The 22,134-nt window shown below is 36.5% G+C and overlaps 1 protein-coding gene across 8 annotated transcripts in view; it reads left to right on the plus strand.

Annotated features, from left to right (window-relative positions):
* CCDC171 (coiled-coil domain containing 171) overlaps nucleotides 1-22,134 on the plus strand; it is a 318,123-nt gene that overhangs the window by 162,654 nt on the left and 133,335 nt on the right. For all 8 annotated transcript variants that reach the window (XM_049634852.1, XM_049634832.1, XM_049634824.1 and 5 more), the window contains 3 exons: nucleotides 5,127-5,353; nucleotides 6,071-6,253; nucleotides 12,851-13,036. In XM_049634852.1, the coding sequence (XP_049490809.1) occupies nucleotides 5,127-5,353; nucleotides 6,071-6,253; nucleotides 12,851-13,036 (596 nt within the window). The remainder of the gene's footprint in view (nucleotides 1-5,126; nucleotides 5,354-6,070; nucleotides 6,254-12,850; nucleotides 13,037-22,134) is intronic.

A 22,134-nucleotide genomic window follows, 5' to 3' on the forward strand; every position in this document is an offset into this window, starting at 1 on the left:
TCTTACAAGGAGAACATTTTTGTTTTTTCTTCTTTCTTTCCTTTTTATTGTATCTATACAAGATGATGGATGTTAGCTGAACCTATTGTGGTAATTGTTTCACAGTATATGTAAATCAGACCATCATGTTGTACACCTTAAACTTATACAGTGATGTATGTTAATCATTTCTCAATAAAACTGGGGGAAAAACTCCTAAAACAAAGTACTTAAGTTCCTTCTATCTTCATAGCTTCAGTTTCTTTTCATTCATTTAATAAGTATTTATTGAGCATCTATTATATGCCAGTCACTTTTTATTTATTTATTTATTTTTACTGTTTATTTATTTTTGAGAGAGAGAGGGCACAAGCAGAGGAGGGGCAGAGAGAGAGGGGGACGCAGAATCTGAAACAGGCTTCAGGCTCTGAGCTGTCAGCACAGAGCCCAGTGCGAGGCTGGAACTCACCAACTGTGAGATCATGACCTGAGCCGAAGTCGGACGCTTAACCAACTGAGCTACCCAGGTGCCCCATATACCGGCCACTTCTTTAAAAAATGAGGCATAATTGACATACAATACTATATTAATTTCAGGTGTATAACAATGATTCAAAATTAGTATTTATTGCTAAATAATCACTATAGCAGGTCTAGTTAACATTTTTTTTAAAAAAATTAAAGTTTATTCATGTATTTTGAGAGAGACAGGGAACATGAGCAGGGAAGGGGCAGAGAGAAGAGGGAGAGAGAGGATCCGAGCACTCTCTGCACTGTCAGTGTGGAGCCTGACATGGGGCTCTATCTCACCACCATGAGATCATGACCTGAGCTGAAACCAAGAGTCAGATGGCTGACCGACTGAGCCACTCAGGTGCCCCTAGATAACATTGGTTAACCATACTTAGTCACAAATTCTTTTTTTTTTTTTTTTTACCTGTGAGAAGAACTATGAGAGGATATAATCTCAGCAACTTTCAAATACGTAGCATCAGATTTGAGCTACGGATTCACAATCCTTTTTCTTTAAGATCTAAATTGTATTGAATATATTGAGTAAGCCAAAGATGAACTCACTGACTTTAGGATAAAAAACTTGTCACACTATGTCTAGAAATACTGGAATTTAAATAAAATTTTGAAAAAAAAAAAGAAAGCTTTGGAGACTTCTGGTGCTTTTTTTTTTTTCTTTCCTAGTTTTAATTTAAATTCTAGTTAGTTAACATACAGTGTAATACTAGTTTCAGGTGTAGAATTTAGTGATTCAACAGTTCCATACAACAGCCGGTGCTCATCACAAGTGCCCCCCTGAATACCCATCACTCATCGTCCATCTAGCCCATTCCCCTGCCCAACTCCCCTTCAGTAACCATCAGTTTGTTCTTTTTTTTAAGTTTATTTATTTATTTTTTTGAGAGAGAGACAGAGAAAGACAGCAAGAGCAGGGGAAGGGCAGAGAGAGAGAGAGAGAGAGAGAGAGAGAGAGAGAGAGAGAATCCCAAGCAGGCCCTGCACTTTTAGTGTGGAGCCTGATGTGGGGCTCGAACTCTGAGATCAAGACCTGAACCAAAATCAAGAGCTGGATGCTCTCTACCTAGTAAGCCACCCAGGCACCCCCATTGGTTTGTTCTTTATAGTTAAGAGTCTGTTTCTTGGTTTGCTTCTCTCTCTCTCTCTCTCTCTCTCTCTCTCTCTCTCTCTTTTTTCTTCTCCCTAGAGAATTCTGGCAGTTTTTGTTGTTGTTCTTGTTTGTTTGTTTTTGTTTTGTTTTGTTTTGAGAGTAGCCTACCTATATATATGTATATTTAAAAAAATGTTTTAATGTTTATTTTAGAGAGAGAGAGACACACACACACACAAGTGGGGAAGGGCAGAGAGAGAGACAGAATCTGACGCAGGCTCCAAGCTCTGAGCTGTCATCCCAGAGCCCCATGTGGGGCTTGAACCCACAAACTGTGAGATCATGACCTGAGCCAAAGTTGGGCGCTTAACTGACTGAGCCACCCATGTGCCCCAAGCCTACCTATATTTGAAAAGTGAACTGTGGATGCTTTAATTACCTTTGCAGCAGTATATATTTGTGAGTTGGGGTTTTCATTATTTTTAAGTACAAAACAATTTTGATGTTCAATATGGCATATATGGTGCCTTCTCGAGATCACCTTGTAGTTCAATGTTCTTAGTCTGGCTAAGCAAAAAACTTTCACTGGGCTATATCTTCTAAAAAAATTAACTTTAGTCTGTATTTTAAATGAACTGTCCTGCATTGAATACATTAATAATCAGTCTTAAAATAGGTTGATAACTGGGGCACCTGGGTGGCTCAGCCAGTTAAGTTAAGCTCTTGGCTTTGGCTCACGTTATGATCTCACGTTTTGTGAGTTTGAGCCCCACTTCGAGCTCTGTGCTGGCAGTGAGGAGTCTGCTTGGAATTCTCTCTCTCACCCTCTGTTTCTGCCCCTCCCTTGCTCATGTGCTCAGTCTCTCTCTCTCTCTCTCTCTCTCTCTCTCTCAAAATAAATAAATAAATAAACTTAAAAAAAAGCACAATTCTTTATGAATTTGTTTTAATTTTTTTTTAGCGTTTATTCATTTTTGAGACACAGGGAGATAGGGTGTGAGTGGGGAGGGGCAGAGAGAGGGAGACCCAGAATCCGAAGCAGGCTCCAGGCTCTGAGCTGTCAGCGCAGAGCCCCACGCGGGGCCTGAACCCACGGGATCATGACCTGAGAGGCAGTCAGATGCTCAACCGACCGAGTCACGCAGGCGCCCCATTTATGAATTTGTTTTAAAGATTTTAAGTGTAGATATTGCCTTTGCTATTGTAAAAAGTCCAATAGAGTCTTCTTCTTTCTCAAAAGACACATGCTATAAAAGAGAGGTGAAGTGATGAATAAATGTATTTTACATAAACAAGAATTTGTTAAATGTAACAAACATTTAAACAGTTTAGACAAGTTTAGACATGAGAAATTTTAGTGACCTTATTTTTGTCTCTTATTTCTGTATCATTATACAAATAACTACAACTATGTCACTAGAGGATTTTTTTGTTTCTTCATTTATTTAGTGTTGAATTAATTGTACTGTATACTGTATAATGTGAAGTATGTTATAAAAACACACTTCTTACTCATCAAAGTATAAATTATTTAGTGAGTGTTCTTTCTGTAATTCCTTGAGAGAAGTGAGGAACTAGAGTGTATGCCTCTTTCCCACTTCTTAAAAATTCAGAAGAATGCCTTGGAGAATTATATTGTCACTTAAGTTTACCTCTCAGAGTGGTTAGTATCTACACAAACACATTTCTATGATATAGTAAAAAACCGCTATTCATTAAAATTTAATTGTAGTTAGTTTTTGCTTTTAAAGGCTCTTTGTGAAAATTTTATTACTTTGATATACCTGAAAATTTCCTAAAATGATGAACTTTTATCTTGTTTCTTTAAAAAGAATAACTTTTGGCATATCATTAAAGTTAATATTAATTAATTTTTCTTGGTATTATTGAATGCATTCTTGCATTCTGCATTGTCGCAACTGCTATGAAAGTAAAAAATATAATTAATCCAACAAACATACAAAATATCCATATATTCTAGACTGGCACAGTGCAAATACAGAGTTTACTGAGATAACAAAGGACAGACTGAAGTACCTGCAAAGCCAGTTGAGAAACAGGGAATACATATATTAGGCACTGGAATGATGTTTTATATTGAATGTTATAGGTAAAATAAATTTTATTCATTCAACAGCGACCTATTAAATAATAGTTTAGCAATTCTTTTAAATATGTGTGTTGTATTATATGTTAATTGTTATATGAAGCTACTGAATTCTTTTTTATTCATGACTTATTTAAACAATTGATTGATAACAAAGGAACTGTGTATTTTAATGACACTTCATATGCCTCTGTTAGTGGGATTCTCAGGATGTTTATGAGAGGTATACAGAATTAAACTTGTATCACCTTATGTTCTTAGAAGTCCGTGCATCGATAACTGATAAAAATAAATTCTACAAGGAGGATATTATACTTTTATCCAATTTACAATTTTTATTTTATGTGTAACTTCTAGGCAACGTGGTTTCCAAAATCTGACTGCTGTATAATTTAAAAGTTTATCTTTCCTTTTGTCTACTAAGGAATAAAGGAATAAAACAAGCCTCACATTTTTGAACACAGGGCCTCTGTGATATTGTTCTGTCTGACTTAGAAAACCACTGATTGATTACCTTCTCAGCCAATGTTGCTATTCATTGTTGAACCATATGTACTCTTAGAATTATAAAGCATTTTTTTTCTATTGGATAAAACTGGCCAGATATACTTTTTGTGTATATTTAAATTAATTCCAACAGCAGAGACTCTGGAAATGTAGAAAGGCATACTACTGAATTTAAATAATCTCTCCATGCTTGTCATTTTACATGGATAGTATCATAAAACAAGTAACGACAGATTAAGACCTGCCTAGCAGAGGGAAAACTAAATTACATGACTTTTATTAAGGCATAAATAAACCTATTAACCATTATCTGGAATACCAATTAGTAGACAGTGCACTGACAATTTTATTTATCAACATTAAACACAATTATTAATTACAGACCTGATGAATCTAGCAGTAAGCAGGCCATGTTGGATATGCTGGGACCTTAAGTCCATTATGTGAGAGGGATGATTACCGAAATCCTGTGGGGAAATAAGTAATTGTCGTTGTAAAATTTTAATTGCCTTGGAATAAGGCAAATTATATTTTCTTGTCCGAGCATATAAATAGTTTGACATTAAGGTAACAAGCGTCAGTAGTTGTAAATAGAAAATGAATTTATGTTAGGTTTTAAAACAAAGAAAAGAGTGATGATGAATTTTTAGTGTCATAGTGGTTTAGTGTAAATGATATAATGTAAATGAATGCAGATTTACTTTAGCTGTATTGTTTAATAGGTAATCTATTTTCTGCATTCCTTTTTTCATAGTGAAAATTAATGTGGGAGGGGACTTTTTGAATGAATTACTACAGGTGAATGGGGATTGTATAATTGAGAAAATATTTTAATTGTGTGGTGATTGGCAGAGTTGTAAAATGAGCAAGAGACAGTTCACATTTTCATCGTGTCTTTTTTTTTTTCCGAAGATCCAAATTCCAGAATTTGTGGACATTTACTCGTAGGTGCAGCCAAGAATTCTTTTGCAAAACTCATGGATAAAATTAGTTTGGCAATGGAGAGCATACCTTTGCATAGTAGCAAGAGTATTACATATGTAGAAAAAGATTCTCTGGTTCAGAGGCTGGCTCGTGGACTTCATAAAGTAAATACCCTGGCCCTGAAGTATGGTCTACATGGTCATGTGCCCATTTTGGTATGTATGCAACTTCATTACACAGTGACTTTAGTACTTGTAAATTTAATTCTGAATCACACTTATTTGTAGTTTAAATTAGTTGTGCATGAATGTATCTAGATTTCCTTTGGATGTCATGTAATCTTTTTTTTTTTAATGTTTATTTGAGAGAGAGAGACAGAGAGAGAGAGAGCATACATGAGCAGCAGGAAGGGCAGAGGGAGAGGAGAGAGAGAATCTGTGCTGTCAGTACAGAGCCTAACACGGGGCTTGATCCCATAAACCATGAGATCATGACCTGAGCCGAGATCAAGAGTCAGATGCTTAGCCGACTGAGCCATCAAGGCGCCCCAGACTTCGTGTAGTCTTTTAATGTAATACTAATAGCACTTAAATGTCAAAGTGTCTTAAATATCAAAATATAAAAGTTCTGGCCTGAGTTGTGGATTTACTGTTTTCTGTAAGTGGACTGCAACAGAATTCTATGAGACATAAACAGATGTCAGTTCCATTTTCTAGCCCTCTAGATTATTTATTTTCTTTCGTTGTTCATTTCATATAAACCAAATTATTGGTCACATAAAAAATAAAGCTTTCACCTCTAAGTTTCTGTTACAGCTAGTATTGTTTTCTGTATAATCTAAGATACATTTAAGTTGGTAAAAGGGCCATTGCCCCTGATTTATTAGTCAACCTGTAGTTACTGCTTGTAAAATTGCTCTTGATTAACAACAGAAAAGCACAGCATCATTACAGAAGCAGATATTTGGATTTACACAAAGACTGCACGCGGCAGAAGTGGAGCGCCGTTCACTGCGTTTGGAGGTCACAGAATTCAAACGAAACGTGAATGAAATGAAAAAGGAGCTCGACAAAGCCCAGGGTCTCCAAATGCAATTAAATGAATTTAAGCAGTCGGTAAGTATGTGTGATTTAAAATACCGTGGCTCTAGCGTGCTCTTCGCTGATACGTATGCACACACATATGATCTGTAGATCTACAGATTTCTTTTAGCTTTTTGTTGTTTGTTTTCTCAGATAATTCAGAAGACTTCCCTTCTAAAATTTCCAACAGTACTGCATTCTATACAGTCAAAGTTGCTGGGAGACTAGATCTTAAATATTCTCGCCACAAAAAGAAGTGATAATCATGTCATATGATAGAGTTGTTGGCTAGTGCAATATTGGTCATCATACTGTAACATATAAGTGTATCAAGTTACACAGGTTGCACACCTTACACAGTCTTATATCTCAATTATACCTCAAAAAACAGGAGTTAATACCTGATGCTTAAGGGAATACTGATTCTGTGTCAGCAGAACTCACAGCCTGTTAAAATGTATATGGTGGCTGAAAGTGTAGAAAAGAGTAAGTTATAGTTAGGAGAGATTAACTGCTTTAGCAAACAAACCCCCAAATGTGTACTAAAAGATAATAAAATGCTTCTCCCAATTGAAGAGTCTGGTGTTTGGAATAGGAGGTGGGATGTTCTCTCTTTTTCTTTTTATATTAAATATTTTGAGTACATTGGATTATTTCTTTTGAAATCAAATTGCTTTTCCAAAGAAATGTTCAATCTAACTTTCATCAAACTCATACATTATTTAAGAAAGCAGAAGATAGCTGAGCAAAGGGAGGCTAGGTACCAAATAACATTAAATCAATATCAAAATGTGTAAATATATGAAGCACAGTAACATGGAGATACGCACATACTCTGCTGCCCAGGTTCGTTAGTCACACTGCTGTTTTTAATGTGGATATAGGAATATAGAGTTAAGACATTACCCTGTAACTTCAAAATTGTATTCAACTGATGACAACTAATATAAATATGAATACAAAATTTGTTTCCCAAATCTAGCAGCAAGCTACTTTTAGTACCCTCTTCTTTGGGGAATCTTTGCAAGTTCAACTTCAGTTTAAATGGCTAATTTGGAGGGGCACCTGGATGGTTCAGTCGGTTAAGTGTCCGACTTCGGCTCAGGTCATGATCTCACAGTTCGTGAGTTCGAGCCCCGTGTCAGGCTCTGTGCTGACAGCTCAGAGCCTGAAGCCTGCTTCAGATTCTGTGTCTCCCCCTTCCCTGCTCCCACTTTGTCTTTCTGTCTCTCAAAAATGAATAAACGTTAAAAAAATTTTTAAAAAAGGCTAATTTGGAATGTGCAGTTTTAACATTTGTGGAAACAGAGGGGCAGATAGCAGTTTAGTTACTAATCCTATGATAATGTAAATTGCTAATGTTAATTATTATTTCAAATAGCTGTGCTTTCAAAGGGCAAAAAGTTCCTATAAATTAGGTCAAGTAATCGTGAATAACCCTTCTGACTGAAGATAAGTAATACTTCTCTTATGAGTGAATGTCTAAAGACACTGATTTTTGGGGTGCCTGGGTGGCTCAGTCGGTTAAGCGTCTGACTTCGGCTCAGGTCATGATCTTGCAGTTTGTGAGTTCGAGCCTCACTTCCGGCTCTGTGCTGACAGCTCAGAGCCTGGAGCCTGTTTCAGATTCTGTGTCTCCCTCTCTCTCTGCCCCTCCCCTCCCGCTTGTGCTCTGTCTCTGTCTCTCAAAAATGAATAAATGTAAAAAAAAAAAAATTAAAAAAAATAAAGACACCCATTTTTCCCTCACTTTCTTAGTTTTTTGTTCAGAGAAGGTAAAATTTTAGAGCTGGCTTAACATTTTTTTTTATTATAAAAGTAATACACGATAGCTATAAATAAAAATACAAAAAAGTTTAAAGAAGAAAGTTCAAATCACCGTAATTGCACTGCCCATAACCAATTACTACTGAATTGTGGATGAGTTTTGTTCCCCACATATTTTGGTGTGTTTTTTGTGTGATGATGCAAGCTTTTATGACAGTTGTAGTTTAGAATGATTTTGCATGTACAATTTGCAAAAAACATATATACAAATATTAATATTCACTTACAATATTATAAGCATTTCCTGTGTCACTTATCAATTTTATTTTAGATGAAATGAATAGATCATAACATAATTATAATCTAATTTATAATTATAATTATAATTTATAATGTATAATTATAAATGATTAGATTTTAGATTTTCCTAATTCTATCATATTGATGTAACAAAATTTGACTATTCTCTTATTTTTATTTACTTTTAATGTTTATTTGTTTTTGAGAGAGAGAGAGAGAGAGAGACAGAGCATGAGCGGGGGAGGGGCAGAAAGAGAGGGAGACACAGAATCTGAAGCAGGCTCCAGGCCCTGAGCTGTCAGCACAGAGCCTGATGCGGGGCTCGAACTCATGAACTGCGAGATCATGACCTGCGCTGAAGTCAGATGCTTAACTGACTGAGCCACCCAGGCGCCCCTTGAGTATTCTCTTATTAATAGATGCTTCATTTTTTCCAATTTTTTACCATTATACTTAAGCATAAAGAGCTATTTATTTATTTTGAGAGAGAGAACAAGCAGGGGATGGACAGAGAGAGAGAGAGAGAGAGAGAAAGAGAGAGAATCTCAAGCAGGCTCCACGCTGTCGATGCAGAGCCTGATGTGGGGCTCCATCTCATGAATCCTGAGATTATGACCTGAGCTGAGATCAAGAGTTGGGCACTTAACCAGCTGAGCCACCCAGGTATCCCAACAGCTGTTTATACTTTTAATAGCCAGTTCCTTTGGAGGGTGTATCTGCCTCCTTTTGATTTGCTTTTAATTGTTTGTACTAACTAAATCTGGGATGTAGAGGTGGTCTGCCAAAATGGAAAGAAACAGCTATTGATACGATTTGAGATTTAGAATAAGTCAACTTTTTTTTAGATTTAGATAATAGTGACTTTCCTGAAAATTGGAAGATTATATATGTTGCTTTCTGGAATATATGTGAGGAATTGTAGGTATTGTATACAATATGATTTTCTAGTCCTTAGCTAAGTAGTAGTAAAACAAGCTACCATCTTATCTTTGATTAGTTTGGAAGTAGTCAGACTCAATTTCTAGAATCCAGCAGAAGGTTAGAGTTTGAAGAAAAGTTGCTGGAAGGTGACAGAATCCTCTTATAAGAACTTTGGTTGAATAAGTGGCTTGCAGCAAAAGCTAACATGCTCCAGGAAATGTTTAGTGTGAATTACTTTCACTAAAGTGTAGAAATAAAAATAGCATTAATTGAAGTAATAATTGAATGAATGAGAGATGTACCTTTATATTTGTTGATTTTTTAAAACATTTATTCATTTTTGAGAGACAGGGACAGAGCATGAGCAGGGGAGGGGCAGAGAGAGAGGGGCACACAGAATCCAAAGCAGGTTCCAGGCTCTGAGCTGTCAGCACAGAGCCCGACACTGGGCTTGAACTCATGGAACCATGAGATCATGACCTGAGCTGAAGTCGGACGCTTAACTGACCGAGCCTCCCAGATGCCCCGAGTACCTTTATATTTGGACATACAGTTGTAAGGTGTAACATTATAAAGTGATGATTTCTAACATTTAATGACACTATTGACCATGTATAAGGCACTGACCCTAAGCACTTCAAGGAGTTGATTCACTTAGTCCTCTTATATCAGTAACAGTTCCAAATTATTATCTTTGTTTTACAAACAAGGGATATGGGACACAGAGCAGCTAAGTAACTTGCCCAAAGTCACATAGTTAGTAAGTGGAAATGACAGCATTTGAACCTAAGTCGTCTGGCTGCAAAACTCACGCTTTTGACTACTTCACTCCAGTGGTTAATGTTTATATCTAGCTGTGTGAGTAAAAGGCTTGTTTCATTAAAAACAGAATAGATGGGAAAATGCTGCTATTTTCCTCTAAAAAATGACGAGTATGATTGCAATCATCATCTTTCATTGATTTCAGGCCAAATATTTTCAGGAGGAGAATAAAATAGCTTCCTTAGAGTTGGTCTGAAATTGTAACATAAAGGAAAATGTCCTGCCTGCTGAAGCTATTCAGTTCTCTGCTTCTGAGCACCATGTTCACTGACCAATCTACTGACCTCTGTTCTTCAACAGCAAACTCCCATGATTTTTTTTCTTTATAAGTTCCTCACAACTGTTTTTATACACCGTCTCTTATTCTCCATTGCTATACTTGTTTCGTTCTGTTTGGTTTCTGAAGACAGAACAGAACTGAGCCAGTCTCTGAGAGGGATAAATGGACAAGAGAGAGAGGCTAAAATTAGCTAAGTTTTAAGGTGAAGGAGAAATTTTGGAGGGGTGGAAAGAAGTCCTGCGAAATCATGGGGATCTTGATTTATAGGGGCCAAGCAACAGATGGTCACCACGAGGAGTGGTACTTTAGAACAACATAACAAATAAAAGGTAGAAGAAATACAAAAATATCTGTTCATAAGACCCAGGAGAATGCTGTGGCATCAGTGACGAGAGGGATGTTAAGACGTTGAGATGAACAGGAGTGCCCAGAAGAGGCTGTTAGAGTCGATGTTCTGGAAGTGGAGGGTTTAGTTGTAATGGCACAATGCGGAGAGTGAGGCAGCAGTGAGGAGGGAGCCAAAGATAGATGTTCGTCCAAATCTAAACCCTATAAAAGTATCAGTGATACATTAGATACGCCTTTACTGGATGGATCTCAGGAAATGATGCAACGTTCTTGTGTGCTTGTGATCGTTCCTATTATCTTGTGTCAACTTAAGTCATTTGGCATCTATTTTTATGCTATAATGTTGCTGTTGTTTATGCTATACTTTAGAATTTAATCAGTGTTGAGGAATGCATTATATATACCTTTGAAAAGGCAAATAATAGTAAAAGACAGTTGCTTCTGGAAAGTAGCACGCAAGGTACCTGGTGCCAAAGTAAAACTGAGTTAAGACTATATTATGATATAGGAAGATCCATGTAATAAACTCATCCTCAAACTTGGTTCTAGCAAAAATTTTTTTCTCTGCATGAGATGCATGCTTGGCCCATGAGGAAACTATAACTAAGCACATTTGTCTCATGTGTCAGAAAACTCAGAGATAAAGTCCACATTCAACTACAATAATTTATATATTCCAGATGCCAAGAATCAATAGAATTTTTTTTCTGCTCTTCCTCTTCCCCCACCCTAAATTAAAAAAATTTTTTTTTAAATCAATTTGCTTTCTACTTGTGGTTAATTATATTCACCTCAAAACCTGTTCAACAATGGGACAGTTATCAGTCTTAAATATCTATATATCTATATCTATCTATATCTATCTACAGATCTATATCTATATAGGTGTATAGATAGATAGATAGATAGATAGATAGATAGATACTGATATATACAGACAGCATGGTTAGGTGGCTTGCATGGTTCCTTTTAGTTTTCCATATGTATTTCACAGGTTACCTACCTTTTGTGAAACATTTCCTGTTCTTTGTACTTCAAGATCAAGATGTCTCTTGTTGTTTGACGTGTTAAGTTTCATTTGCTTAATTGTTTTGAACAGGAGATAATACATGTGTGTCCTGCCCTGGATTCCCCACCCCTTAAGGGATGGCCCCTGGCTAGAACTGTCTAGATAGATGTAGTGCTCTGTTCTATAAAGCAGTCATGATATTGTAAAAAAGGTGTTATATACTCTGGTGCACAGTTTTATTTGTAGATGTTTATGTCTGAATATTCTTTCATTCAACAAATATTTACTGAGTGCCTACTGAGTGCCAGGCGCTCTTCTGTGTGTTACGTGAGCATGCCGAATGGGGTCCCTACCCAGCAGAGCTCATGTCCTTAAATAAGTGGTTGATGGCAGGGTGTGGACAGGCAATAAAAATAGTGAATATATGTAGTGGATTTAGATAATGGTAATGACTATAAAGAAGACAAAGGAATATAGTAAGGAAGTGTGAGTAGTCACAGGAGTTGGGGAGGTCTGGTCTGGTAAGGATTCTTGAAGAAGGGGATTTTTGACCAGGGAGATCTGAAAGTAACATACACTAACACAGACTTTTGGGTAATCACTTCAAAGCATCGGAACTTGTGGGGTGCCTGGGTGCCTTATTCGTTTGACTGTCTAACTTCAGCTTAGGTCATGATTCTTGTGGTTCGTGAGTTTGAGCCTTGCGTCGAGTCCTGTGCTGAGAGCCTGGAGCCTGCTTAGGATTCTGTGTCTCCCTCTCTCTCTGTCCCTCCCCAACTTGCATTCTGTCTCCCTCTCTCTTGAAAATAAATAAACATCAAAATAATAAGCATAGGAACTTGTTAAAGGCCTTAATTCTTACGATCATGTTCTTTATAAAAAGTGCTTGTGTATGAAATGTAAACTGAGCATTATGGATTTATTTGAACTTGAAATAAGTTTTTTAGGATTTTATTTGACTAAAAATGACAACACTTGGGGGTATAGCTGCTCTGCTTTTAAAACAAGAGTGATGTGTTTTTTTTTATCTCGACTTATGAAATTAAGAAAAACGAATTGTACTTTTGTCATGTATCGGACATTTTTGAAATGTGTGTGTTATACTCTATGTTAGCAAATATAGTTCTGAAAAGTGATGCAACAGTGCAGTTAGCTTACAAATGATTTTGTAACCTTTTCCCAGAAATTGATCACCCACGAGAAGTTTGAAAGTGCATGTGAAGAACTGAACAACGCGTTACTTCGGGAACAACAGGCACAGATGCTATTGAATGAACAGGCTCAGCAACTACAGGAGTTGAATTACAGACTTGAATTGCATTCCAGTGAGGAAGCTGACAAGAACCAAACTCTAGGAGAAGCTGTTAAGGTAGGAAGACATTGGTTGATTTCCTCTAGGTGTGGATCTCTGAGGGAATCATCTCTATCTCCTGAAGAGGGAGAAATTTTATCCTGTAAAAGTTTGTAAGGATGGAATGAACTTGGTTCTGAAACCTCAGTTCTAAGCATGCGTTCACGTGTATTGAAAATGTAAAAGCAGTTGAAAACTACTTGCTAGGTGAAAACAAAGTAGGGATTTTTTTTCCAGGAGTAATTTTCTAATTTTTTTTTTTTCACTTATCTTCCTTTGTTTCTTCTCTTCACTTCTTTTCCTTTACTTGCTTTATACCCCCTGGCCATTGAGACTCTATGTATCTTCTGGATTTTGAAAAGTTTTGCATCTGGCTCTGTCTGATTCTTATCTAAGTGCATGTCTGGGGAGAAGGAAGGTTTGTTTAGGAAGAGTTGGTCTCCCTGTCATATATTTGTGGCAAAGATACCTAGAAGGGAAAAGAGAAGTTACAATAAAATAGTTGTCATTAAGAAAATTTCATTAGTGGATTTAGGACTATGGTATCTTTAGGAGATGTTGGCTGCGAAGTGTAATAGAATTCTTGTTTCTGATTACATTTGTGGAGTTTTCACTAGTGAAGTTATACACACCAGAATGAAATAACTAATTTCAGGAAAACAAAAATTATATAATATAGCTTCTATATTGGGTATCCTATCTAATGCAGTAAGCAACTCAGAGTTGATATATAATTTATGATGCAAATAGTATATATTTATTCTAATAGCTTAATACTATACTACTAATAAGATAGTCAAAATTTAGTGAGAGCTTCCTATTTGCCAGGCACTATGCAAAATATTTTATAAGCTATTATCTCATATAATCCTCATACTAACTCTATGGGATAACTCCCATTTTGTAAATGAGAAAACCAAGATACAGAGAGGTTACGCACATAACCACTGGTCAGTGCTAGACCTCAGGAGTCAGATTTCACATCTGCCTTCCTAACTGTTTCATTACATTTACTGTGGATTGACAGCACACGTATGCCAGACCCTGTGCTGCTATCTCTACGTGAATTATTTTGTTTCATTCTTAAATTACCCCATGAAATAGGCACTATGATTATTCCCAGTTTTGAAGTTATTATTTAAATGCCAGTTGGTTAACATACAGTGTAATATTAGTTTCAGGTGTACAATATAGTGATTCAACACTTCCATACATCACCAGGTGCTCATCACATTAAGTGTGCTCCTTAATCCCTGCCTACTTCACCCATCCCTTCACCCACCTTCCCGCTGGTAACCATCAGTGTGTTCTCCATAGTTAAGAGTCTGTTTCTTGGTTTGCCCCTCTCTCTCTCTTTTCTTCCCTTATCTCGTTTGTTTTGTTTCTTAAATTCCACATGTACGTGAAATCACATGGTATTTGTCTTTCTTGGACTGACTTATTTTGCTTATCATAATACTCTCTAGCTCCATCCATGTCATTGCAAATGGCAAGATTACATTCTTTTTGATGGCTGAGTAATATTCCAGCGTGTGTATATATATATATATATATATATATATATATGTGTGTGTGTGTGTGTGTGTGTGTGTGTATCTATCTATCTATCTATCTATCTCTATATATATCTCACCTCTTCTTTATCCATTCATCACTTTGTGGACATTTGGAATCTCTCCATCATTTGGCTGTTGTTGGTAATGCTGCTATAAACATAGGGGTGCATGTACCCCTTTGAGTCTGTATTTTTGTATCTTTTGGGTAAATGCCTAGTAGTGTAATTGATGGATCCTAGGGTAGGTAGTTCTATTTTTGTTTTTGAGGAACCTCCATACTGATCTTCAGAATGGTCACACCAGTTTGCATTCCCACCAATAGTGTAAGAGGGTTTCTCTCTCTGAATCCTCTGCCAACACCTGTTGTTTCTCTTTTTGTTTCTTCTTTTTTAAATGTTTACTTATTTTTGAGAAAGAGAGAGTGAGCAGGGGAGGGGCAGAGAGAGAGGGAGACAGAGAATCCCAAGTGGGCCCTGCACTGTAAGTGCAGAGCCTGACGTGAGTCTCCATTGCATGACCGTGAGATCATGACCTGAGCCGAAATCAAGACACTTAAGGGACTGAACCACGTAGGTGCCTTTGTTTTTTGTGTTGTTAGTTTAGTCTCATTGTTTTTTTGATGAAACAGAGTGTTCAGTTGACTTGCTTGGGGTCTTCTGAGCTGGGATTTAGTGTTCTAGAAAAAATCAGAAAATATTGAAATTGAACAGAAGAAAATACAGATGACCTCAAGGAAAAATCGTCCCAGGATACTATTAATATTTTGGAGTATATTTTTCCTGATACATATATTAAGTCAAACCATTTCACGTTACTGTTTTTATAAGTCAAAAGCAGAAAAATGCCAGCAATTTTATATGGTTCAACCTAATATATATAGTTTTTCTTACCTAAATGAAAACATACTTATATGCTGTTTTATAACATACTACTTTATATATTAATAATAGTTGTATGCATTCTTACTAGTTGATATGACTCTGTTATATCAATGTTTTTTCCCTTTTGTAAACACAATTAATAAATATTCATTGTGTAAAAATAAGAAAATATCGATGAAGAAAAATAAAAATTAAGATTCGCAAATCATATCATCAGATATATCTACTGTCAAAATTTTGTTGTATATTATTTCAGATCTTACATTTTGTGAATATGGAAATATAACCAAATCTAGGTTAATAAAATGCAATCATACTATTATATGTAAATTATAATTTAGTTTCTGAAAACATCATGTCAAGAATTTCTTTCCATGCTAAGGTATATAGCAGTATCAACATCTTTAATGGCTGATAGAATTCTTTGAATATGCAGAATATTTTAACCTAGTTTCTTAATACAGTTTCTCTCCCTCTCTTCTTCCCTCCCTCTCTCTTCCTTCCTTCCTTCCTTCCTTGCCTCTTTCTTTCTTTCTTTCTTTCTTTCCTTCTTTCCTTATTTACCTCTATTATAAGTAATTCTAAGATGAGCAATCCTGTGGATAAATATTTATACACATATCTGTAATTATTTCCTTATTATAAAATCCTAGATGAGGAATTACTAGGTGAAAAGCCACATGAAATTTAAAGTATAAATGTTATAAATTGGCCTACAGCAAATTTTTACCAGTTCACTTCTCTCGTAAAATATATGGTGATTTCACTTTTTTTTAAGTTTAGGTATTTATTTTGAGAGAGAGAGAGGGAGCAGGGGAGGGGCACAGAGAGGGGGAAAGAATCCCAAACAGGGTCTGCTATCAGTGTGGAGCCCGATATGGGGCTTGATCTCACGAACCGTGAGATCACGACTTGAGTGGAGATCAAGAGTCTGACACTTAACTGACTGAGCCACCCAGATATCCTGTGATTTCACTTTTTACCCAGCCAGGCTATTACTATTGAAGAACTTTTTGTCATTTGATCAATATGGCATTTTTACTCTAATTTCTATTTCCTTGATTACTAGTCAAGTTGAACATTTTTAGAAATATGTTAGTCAACATTTTAATGCCTCATGTCCCGTTAATAGATAATGAAATTAACTAGGCTTTGACAAAGTGTATAACAGTGTCCTATGGAGTCTTTTCTTTCTGTAATAACTCGTGGTTTGTATTTAGGTGTAGCATCTTCCAGCAGAGAAAAAGCTGTTCATATTCTTTTCTTTAAAATGCCAGTAGCTTAAATATTGTCAGGAGTGGAGAATTGTCTAATTACTATCTCTTAATTAAAACTAGCAGGTGGTAATGTGAAAATGCTCTCTTGTGGGAGATGGCATAGTTCAGCAGAAAAAGCACTGGCCTTGGAACAAGTATTTCTGAATTCAAATCCCAGTTCTGTCACTTGGGCAAATAACTTAACCTTTCTCAGCCTCAGGTTCATCTTCTGCAAAATGAGGGATAATGATACTTAAGTTACAATATTTTTATGGGAATTAATTAAGATATTAGTTGAACAGCAAGTATAAGCTTGATAAATATTCTTTTGTATTTTTCAGTAGTACGTAAGTAGTTTTTTACGTGTCCCTTTAAAAAAATAAAATGTATTGCTTCTTTATAAAAACAGAATAAGATCATGAATAGAAAATATGGAAAATACAAAAGAGAAAACAAGTTACTTATAACTTATTATCTGAAAACAACCAGTTAACACATTGGGGTTTTGTTTTTCATCATTTTCTATATGTAATAGTTTTCATAAATCATACTTTGGATGTGATGCTCAGAAAAGCCTTCCTTTATGAGACAACTATATTTAGAGCAAGATACCTATTGTATTACAGTAGTGCATTAAAGAGAAAAGGAATCTCCAAGGACAAAACTATAACAACACCAACAAACCCCAATGAGTGGAATCAGAGTTAGCACTGTGAACAGATGCTGGGCTTACGCTGTAGGCAAATGCCAAAGTCAATGCTGGAAGTTGGAGACAAAGCTCTGGGCTCCACCAGTAGATCAGGCCTTGAACTTGTGGTTCCCACACTGAGGAATTGCCTAATAACCTGAATGGGATAATATCAGGTCAGTAATGTCTGGGCAAAAGCTAATGTAAAATTTTCTCTGGAAAAAAGCTTGTCTAATTTAGTTCCTTTAGGAGCCCGCTCCACACCCCCACCCTGCACTCCACCCCCTTCGCCCAAACTAAAGTCGATGAAGACATGGGCACATAAATAAATATTTTAATCTTTTTAAAAAAAATTTTTTTTAACGTTTATTCATAGAGAGACAGAGACAGAGACAGAGAGACAGAGCACAAGTGGGAGAGGGGCGGAAAGAGAGACAGAGACAGAATCCGAAGCAGGCTTCAGGCTCTGAGCTGTCAGCACAGAGCCCGATGTGGGGCTCGAACTCACGAACCGTGAGATCATGACCTGAGCTGAAATGGGATGCTTAGCTCATTAAGCCACCAAGGTGCCCCAATATGTTAATCTTCTATTCAGCCACATTGCTAAACTCTCTTGTCAATTTGAATAATACTCTGTACTTTGTAGGGTTTTCTACATAGACCGTTACATTATTTGTTCTATAGTGATGGTTTTTTCTTTTCCAAACCTTAATCTTTTAATTTTTTCCCTCTCCTTACTGCACTGGCTAGGATACAGTGTTGAGTAGAAGTGGAGGCAGCAAGCATCCTTACCATGCTCCCAATTTTGAAGAAGATCTTTCTTACTTTTCTCCATTAAGGAGAAAGTTTGCTATAGGTTTTAGTTGATAAATCCATATCGGGTTAAAGGGGTTTTCTTCCTAGATTATGCATAAATAAAAAATAATGAATGGATTTTGGATATTATCAAATACATTTTTAAGTATCTATTGAGATAGTTATATGATTTTTCTCTCATTCTGTTAGCATGTTGAACTATATCAGAGATTGGCAAACTGTGGCCCACAGCCTGGGTTTGTATGGCCTGTGACCTAAGAGTAACTTCGCAAATTAAAGGAACTCACTGAACTATGAGCAAGATGAAAAAAATATGAATAAGCATCTAGAAACACAGTAATGAAACTGTAGAATAACAAAGACAAAGAGGAAATCTTAAAACCTGTGGGCTTAGGAAAGACATTCTTTCTGTGGCTGATCTTGGATTAATGGAACTAGTTTAATAGTTATAAAATTCTCTAAGAACTCAAGTCAGTGAACGCAACATGCTTTGAAGGCAGGAATGATTTAGTTTTAGCATACCTCTCTATCATTGGGAATTATAGACAAATGGACATGGAAAGTGTAGTATGGAAGAAAGTGGAACAAGTTAAAGATTTGTTACTATCTTTTCTCTATGTCCCCACTCTGTTCTTTAGATATTTTATGTTGTTGACCTGGTCTATAACATCTTTAGTGCTACTGAAACACTAAAGCAGTTTTGTTAGGAAACCTTTCTTTTTCTAAAAAAAAATTTAATGTTCATTTATTTCAGAGAGAGAGAGACAGAGAGAGAGAGGAAAGAAAGAGTGCACGCACAAGCGGGGGGGGGGGCAGAGAGAGAGGGAGAGAGAGAATCCTAAGCAGGCTCTGTGATGACAGTTCACAGCCTGATGTGGGGCTCAAACTCACGAACTGTGAGATCATGACCTAAGCCAAAATCAAGAGTAGGATGCATAACCGATTGAGCCACCTAGACGCCCCAGGAAACATTTCTTTATATGGTATAGTTTGTTAGATAATGAAAGCTACATAGCCAATGTATCTTATTTTTTTCTTGACTTCTTGTAAGTTTAGATTTAAATTTAGTAACATTGATTCTAACCATTTTATCTTGGATCCTGCCTTACATAGTTTTATTTTTAATGACATACATGAAAGAATGATTAAAATAAAATTTTATTTATTTATTTATTTATTTGAGAAAGAGAGAGAGAGAGAGAGAGCACACAGGCAGGAGAGGGGCAGAGAGAGAGAGGGCGAGAGAGGATCTTAAGATCCCACAACCCAGGGATCATGACCTAAGCCAAAATCAAAAGTTAGATGCTCAACTGACTGAGCCACCCAGGCGCCCCATAAAATAAACAGTTACTATAATGAGGGACTCAACTTGTAGGTCAAATACTTGCAGGAGCTCATACAGAAATTTGTATCTTACACTGCGTTGCTGCTGTAACCAACATCTAAAGTATGAGGCACTGGTTTAGAACAGATTAAGGGTATAATTCTCTTATTCTACATGGCCTCGAGGTAACCACCATTAAGTTCACTGCCTGCATGCATGCTTGGATATATGGGAATAAGGAAACCAGTAGTGAGGGTACTTCCAAGAAAAAATCTTGGAGTATTTATTGGTACCTGGCACTGACTGAAAGCAAACAGATTAAAAACCTGCCAACTTTTTGAGGCAGTTGTATTACCTAAGAAACCACAAGTCCAGACTAAAGTAGGCTTGTACTCTGAGCCTTAAACAATAAACCTTAAATGATCTATCATTTTCTTTTTTCTTTTCTTTTGTTTTCTTTTGTTTTCTTTTCTTTTCTTTTCTTTTCTTTTCTTTTCTTTTCTTTCTATTCTCCTTCCTTTCTTTCTTTCTTTCTTTCTTTCTTTCTTTCTTTCTTTCTTTCTTTCTCTTTCTCTCTTCCTTCCTTCCATCCTTTCTTGCCTCCTTCCTTCCTTCCTTTCTTTCAGCTTTATGCCTAGTGTGGAGCCCAACCCAGGGCTTGAACTCATGACCCTGAGATCAAGACCTGGTCTGAGATCAAGAGTCAGACACTTAACCAACTGAGCCGCCCAGGTGCTCTGATCTATCATTTTAATCAACTCCAAAGAAACCTATAGAATTCATAGAATTCCATACTGTAAATATCATTGTTTATTTAGTTATTCATCTGCTGATGGGCATCAGGTCTGTGGCATTTAAAAAATATATTATAGATTATAATAAGGGGAAACTGAATCGTTTTCCTGAAATGACATTGCTTATATGAAAAGAGATTTTTAAATTTCACTCTCTGTCTAGTAAATTTGACATTAAGAATGGCTGAATCATTAGGGGCACCTGGGTGGCTCAGTCGGGTAAGTGTGCACCTTCAGCTCAGATTATGATCTGACGGTTCATAGGTTCGAGCCTTGCATCGGGCTCTGTGCTGACAGCTCAGAGCCTGGAACCTGCTTCAGATTCTGTGTCTTCCTCTCTGCCTCTCCCCTGCTCACACTCTGTCTCTCTCTCTCTCTCTCTCTCTCTCTCTCTCTCAAAGATAAATAAACATTAAAAAAATTTAAAAAAAAAGAATGAATCATTAGGATTAGAATAAAGGTATAGTTATAGTTGTTCCTCATTTTGTTTTGAGAAAAGTTAGGTATCTATTAAATTCTGATGACTTTCACTTATATCTGAAACATACTAGATGTGCTTATTATTTATAGAAAATTTAAAAATATTTATATATTTATAATATTATTTAATAAAGTTAATAATCTTTCTGTAAAGTTAAAAAATTACCTCCTGATTTATGTTTCTTAAAAAATAAGTTCTGGGGGCACCTGGGTGGCTCAGTCAGTTAAGCGTTTGGCTCTTGATTTTGGCTCAGGTCATGATCTTGTGGTTTATGGGATCGAGCCCCAATTCGGGCTCTGTACCGACAGTGCAGAGCTTGCTTGGGATTCTCTCTCTTCCTCTCCTTCTGCCCCTCCCCAGCTCGAGTATGTGCATGCACACATTCTGTCTCTCTCAAAATAAATAAACTTAAAAAACAATTCTGCTCATCTAATTAATACACATATTTGAGCTATTACTGTGTGGAAAGTACGGGACTTACCTTTGTGGAGAATGTAGTGAATTTAGTTAAAAAAGAATACCTTTATCTTTTTTAAAAAAATTTTTATTGTTTATTTGTGTGTGTGTGTGTGTGTGTGTGTGTGTGTGAGAGAGAGAGAGAGAGAGAGAGAGAGAGACCATGAGCGGGGGAGGGACAGAGAGAGAGGGACACACAGACTCCGAAGCAGGCTCCAGACTCGGAGCTGTCAGCACAGAGCCCGACAAGGGGCTCAAACTCACCAACCATGAGATCATGACCTGAGCCAAAGTCGGGCGCTCAACCAACTGAACCACCCAGGTGCCCCAAGAATACCTTTATCCTAATGCTTGGTGAGATTTTTGATATCACAATGGATGAGAGCATCTGAAACTATTATAAAATCTTAAATTCTCTGAATTGTCGCAATTTTGTAATTCTGTCCATGAAATATTCTAGACATTGGTTGAGAGAGAAAGGCTTAGGAAAAAAATAAGGATTTATTCACAGCAAGTTTCCCAAATAGTTCCTTTGTGTAACTTGGATCCAGCTCTTATTCATGTGCCCTTTTCCCTCAACTTTTATGTCACCTACCAACTTCTGCTGTGTTCTTTTATCCCACCACGTGGTAGCAGCCTCACAGGGTCTCAAGACTTAATGCCTCTTCCAGCTCTCTGGATCATTCTTTACCTTCTTGCCACTGCTTTGGGTTTTTTTTTGCTTAGGTATCAGTTTTAATAGAAAATTAACTCTGTGCTTTATTATTTTCCATTCTCAAACTTAATTACACTTAGATTATGGATGGGAAAGAAGAAGCAAGAGGAAAGAAGAGTACATTTTTTAAAGTTCAAGTGAAATAATTT

Source organism: Panthera uncia, chromosome D4 (assembly GCF_023721935.1).
Source record: "Panthera uncia isolate 11264 chromosome D4, Puncia_PCG_1.0, whole genome shotgun sequence".
In the NCBI taxonomy this organism is placed as follows: domain Eukaryota; kingdom Metazoa; phylum Chordata; class Mammalia; order Carnivora; family Felidae; genus Panthera; species Panthera uncia.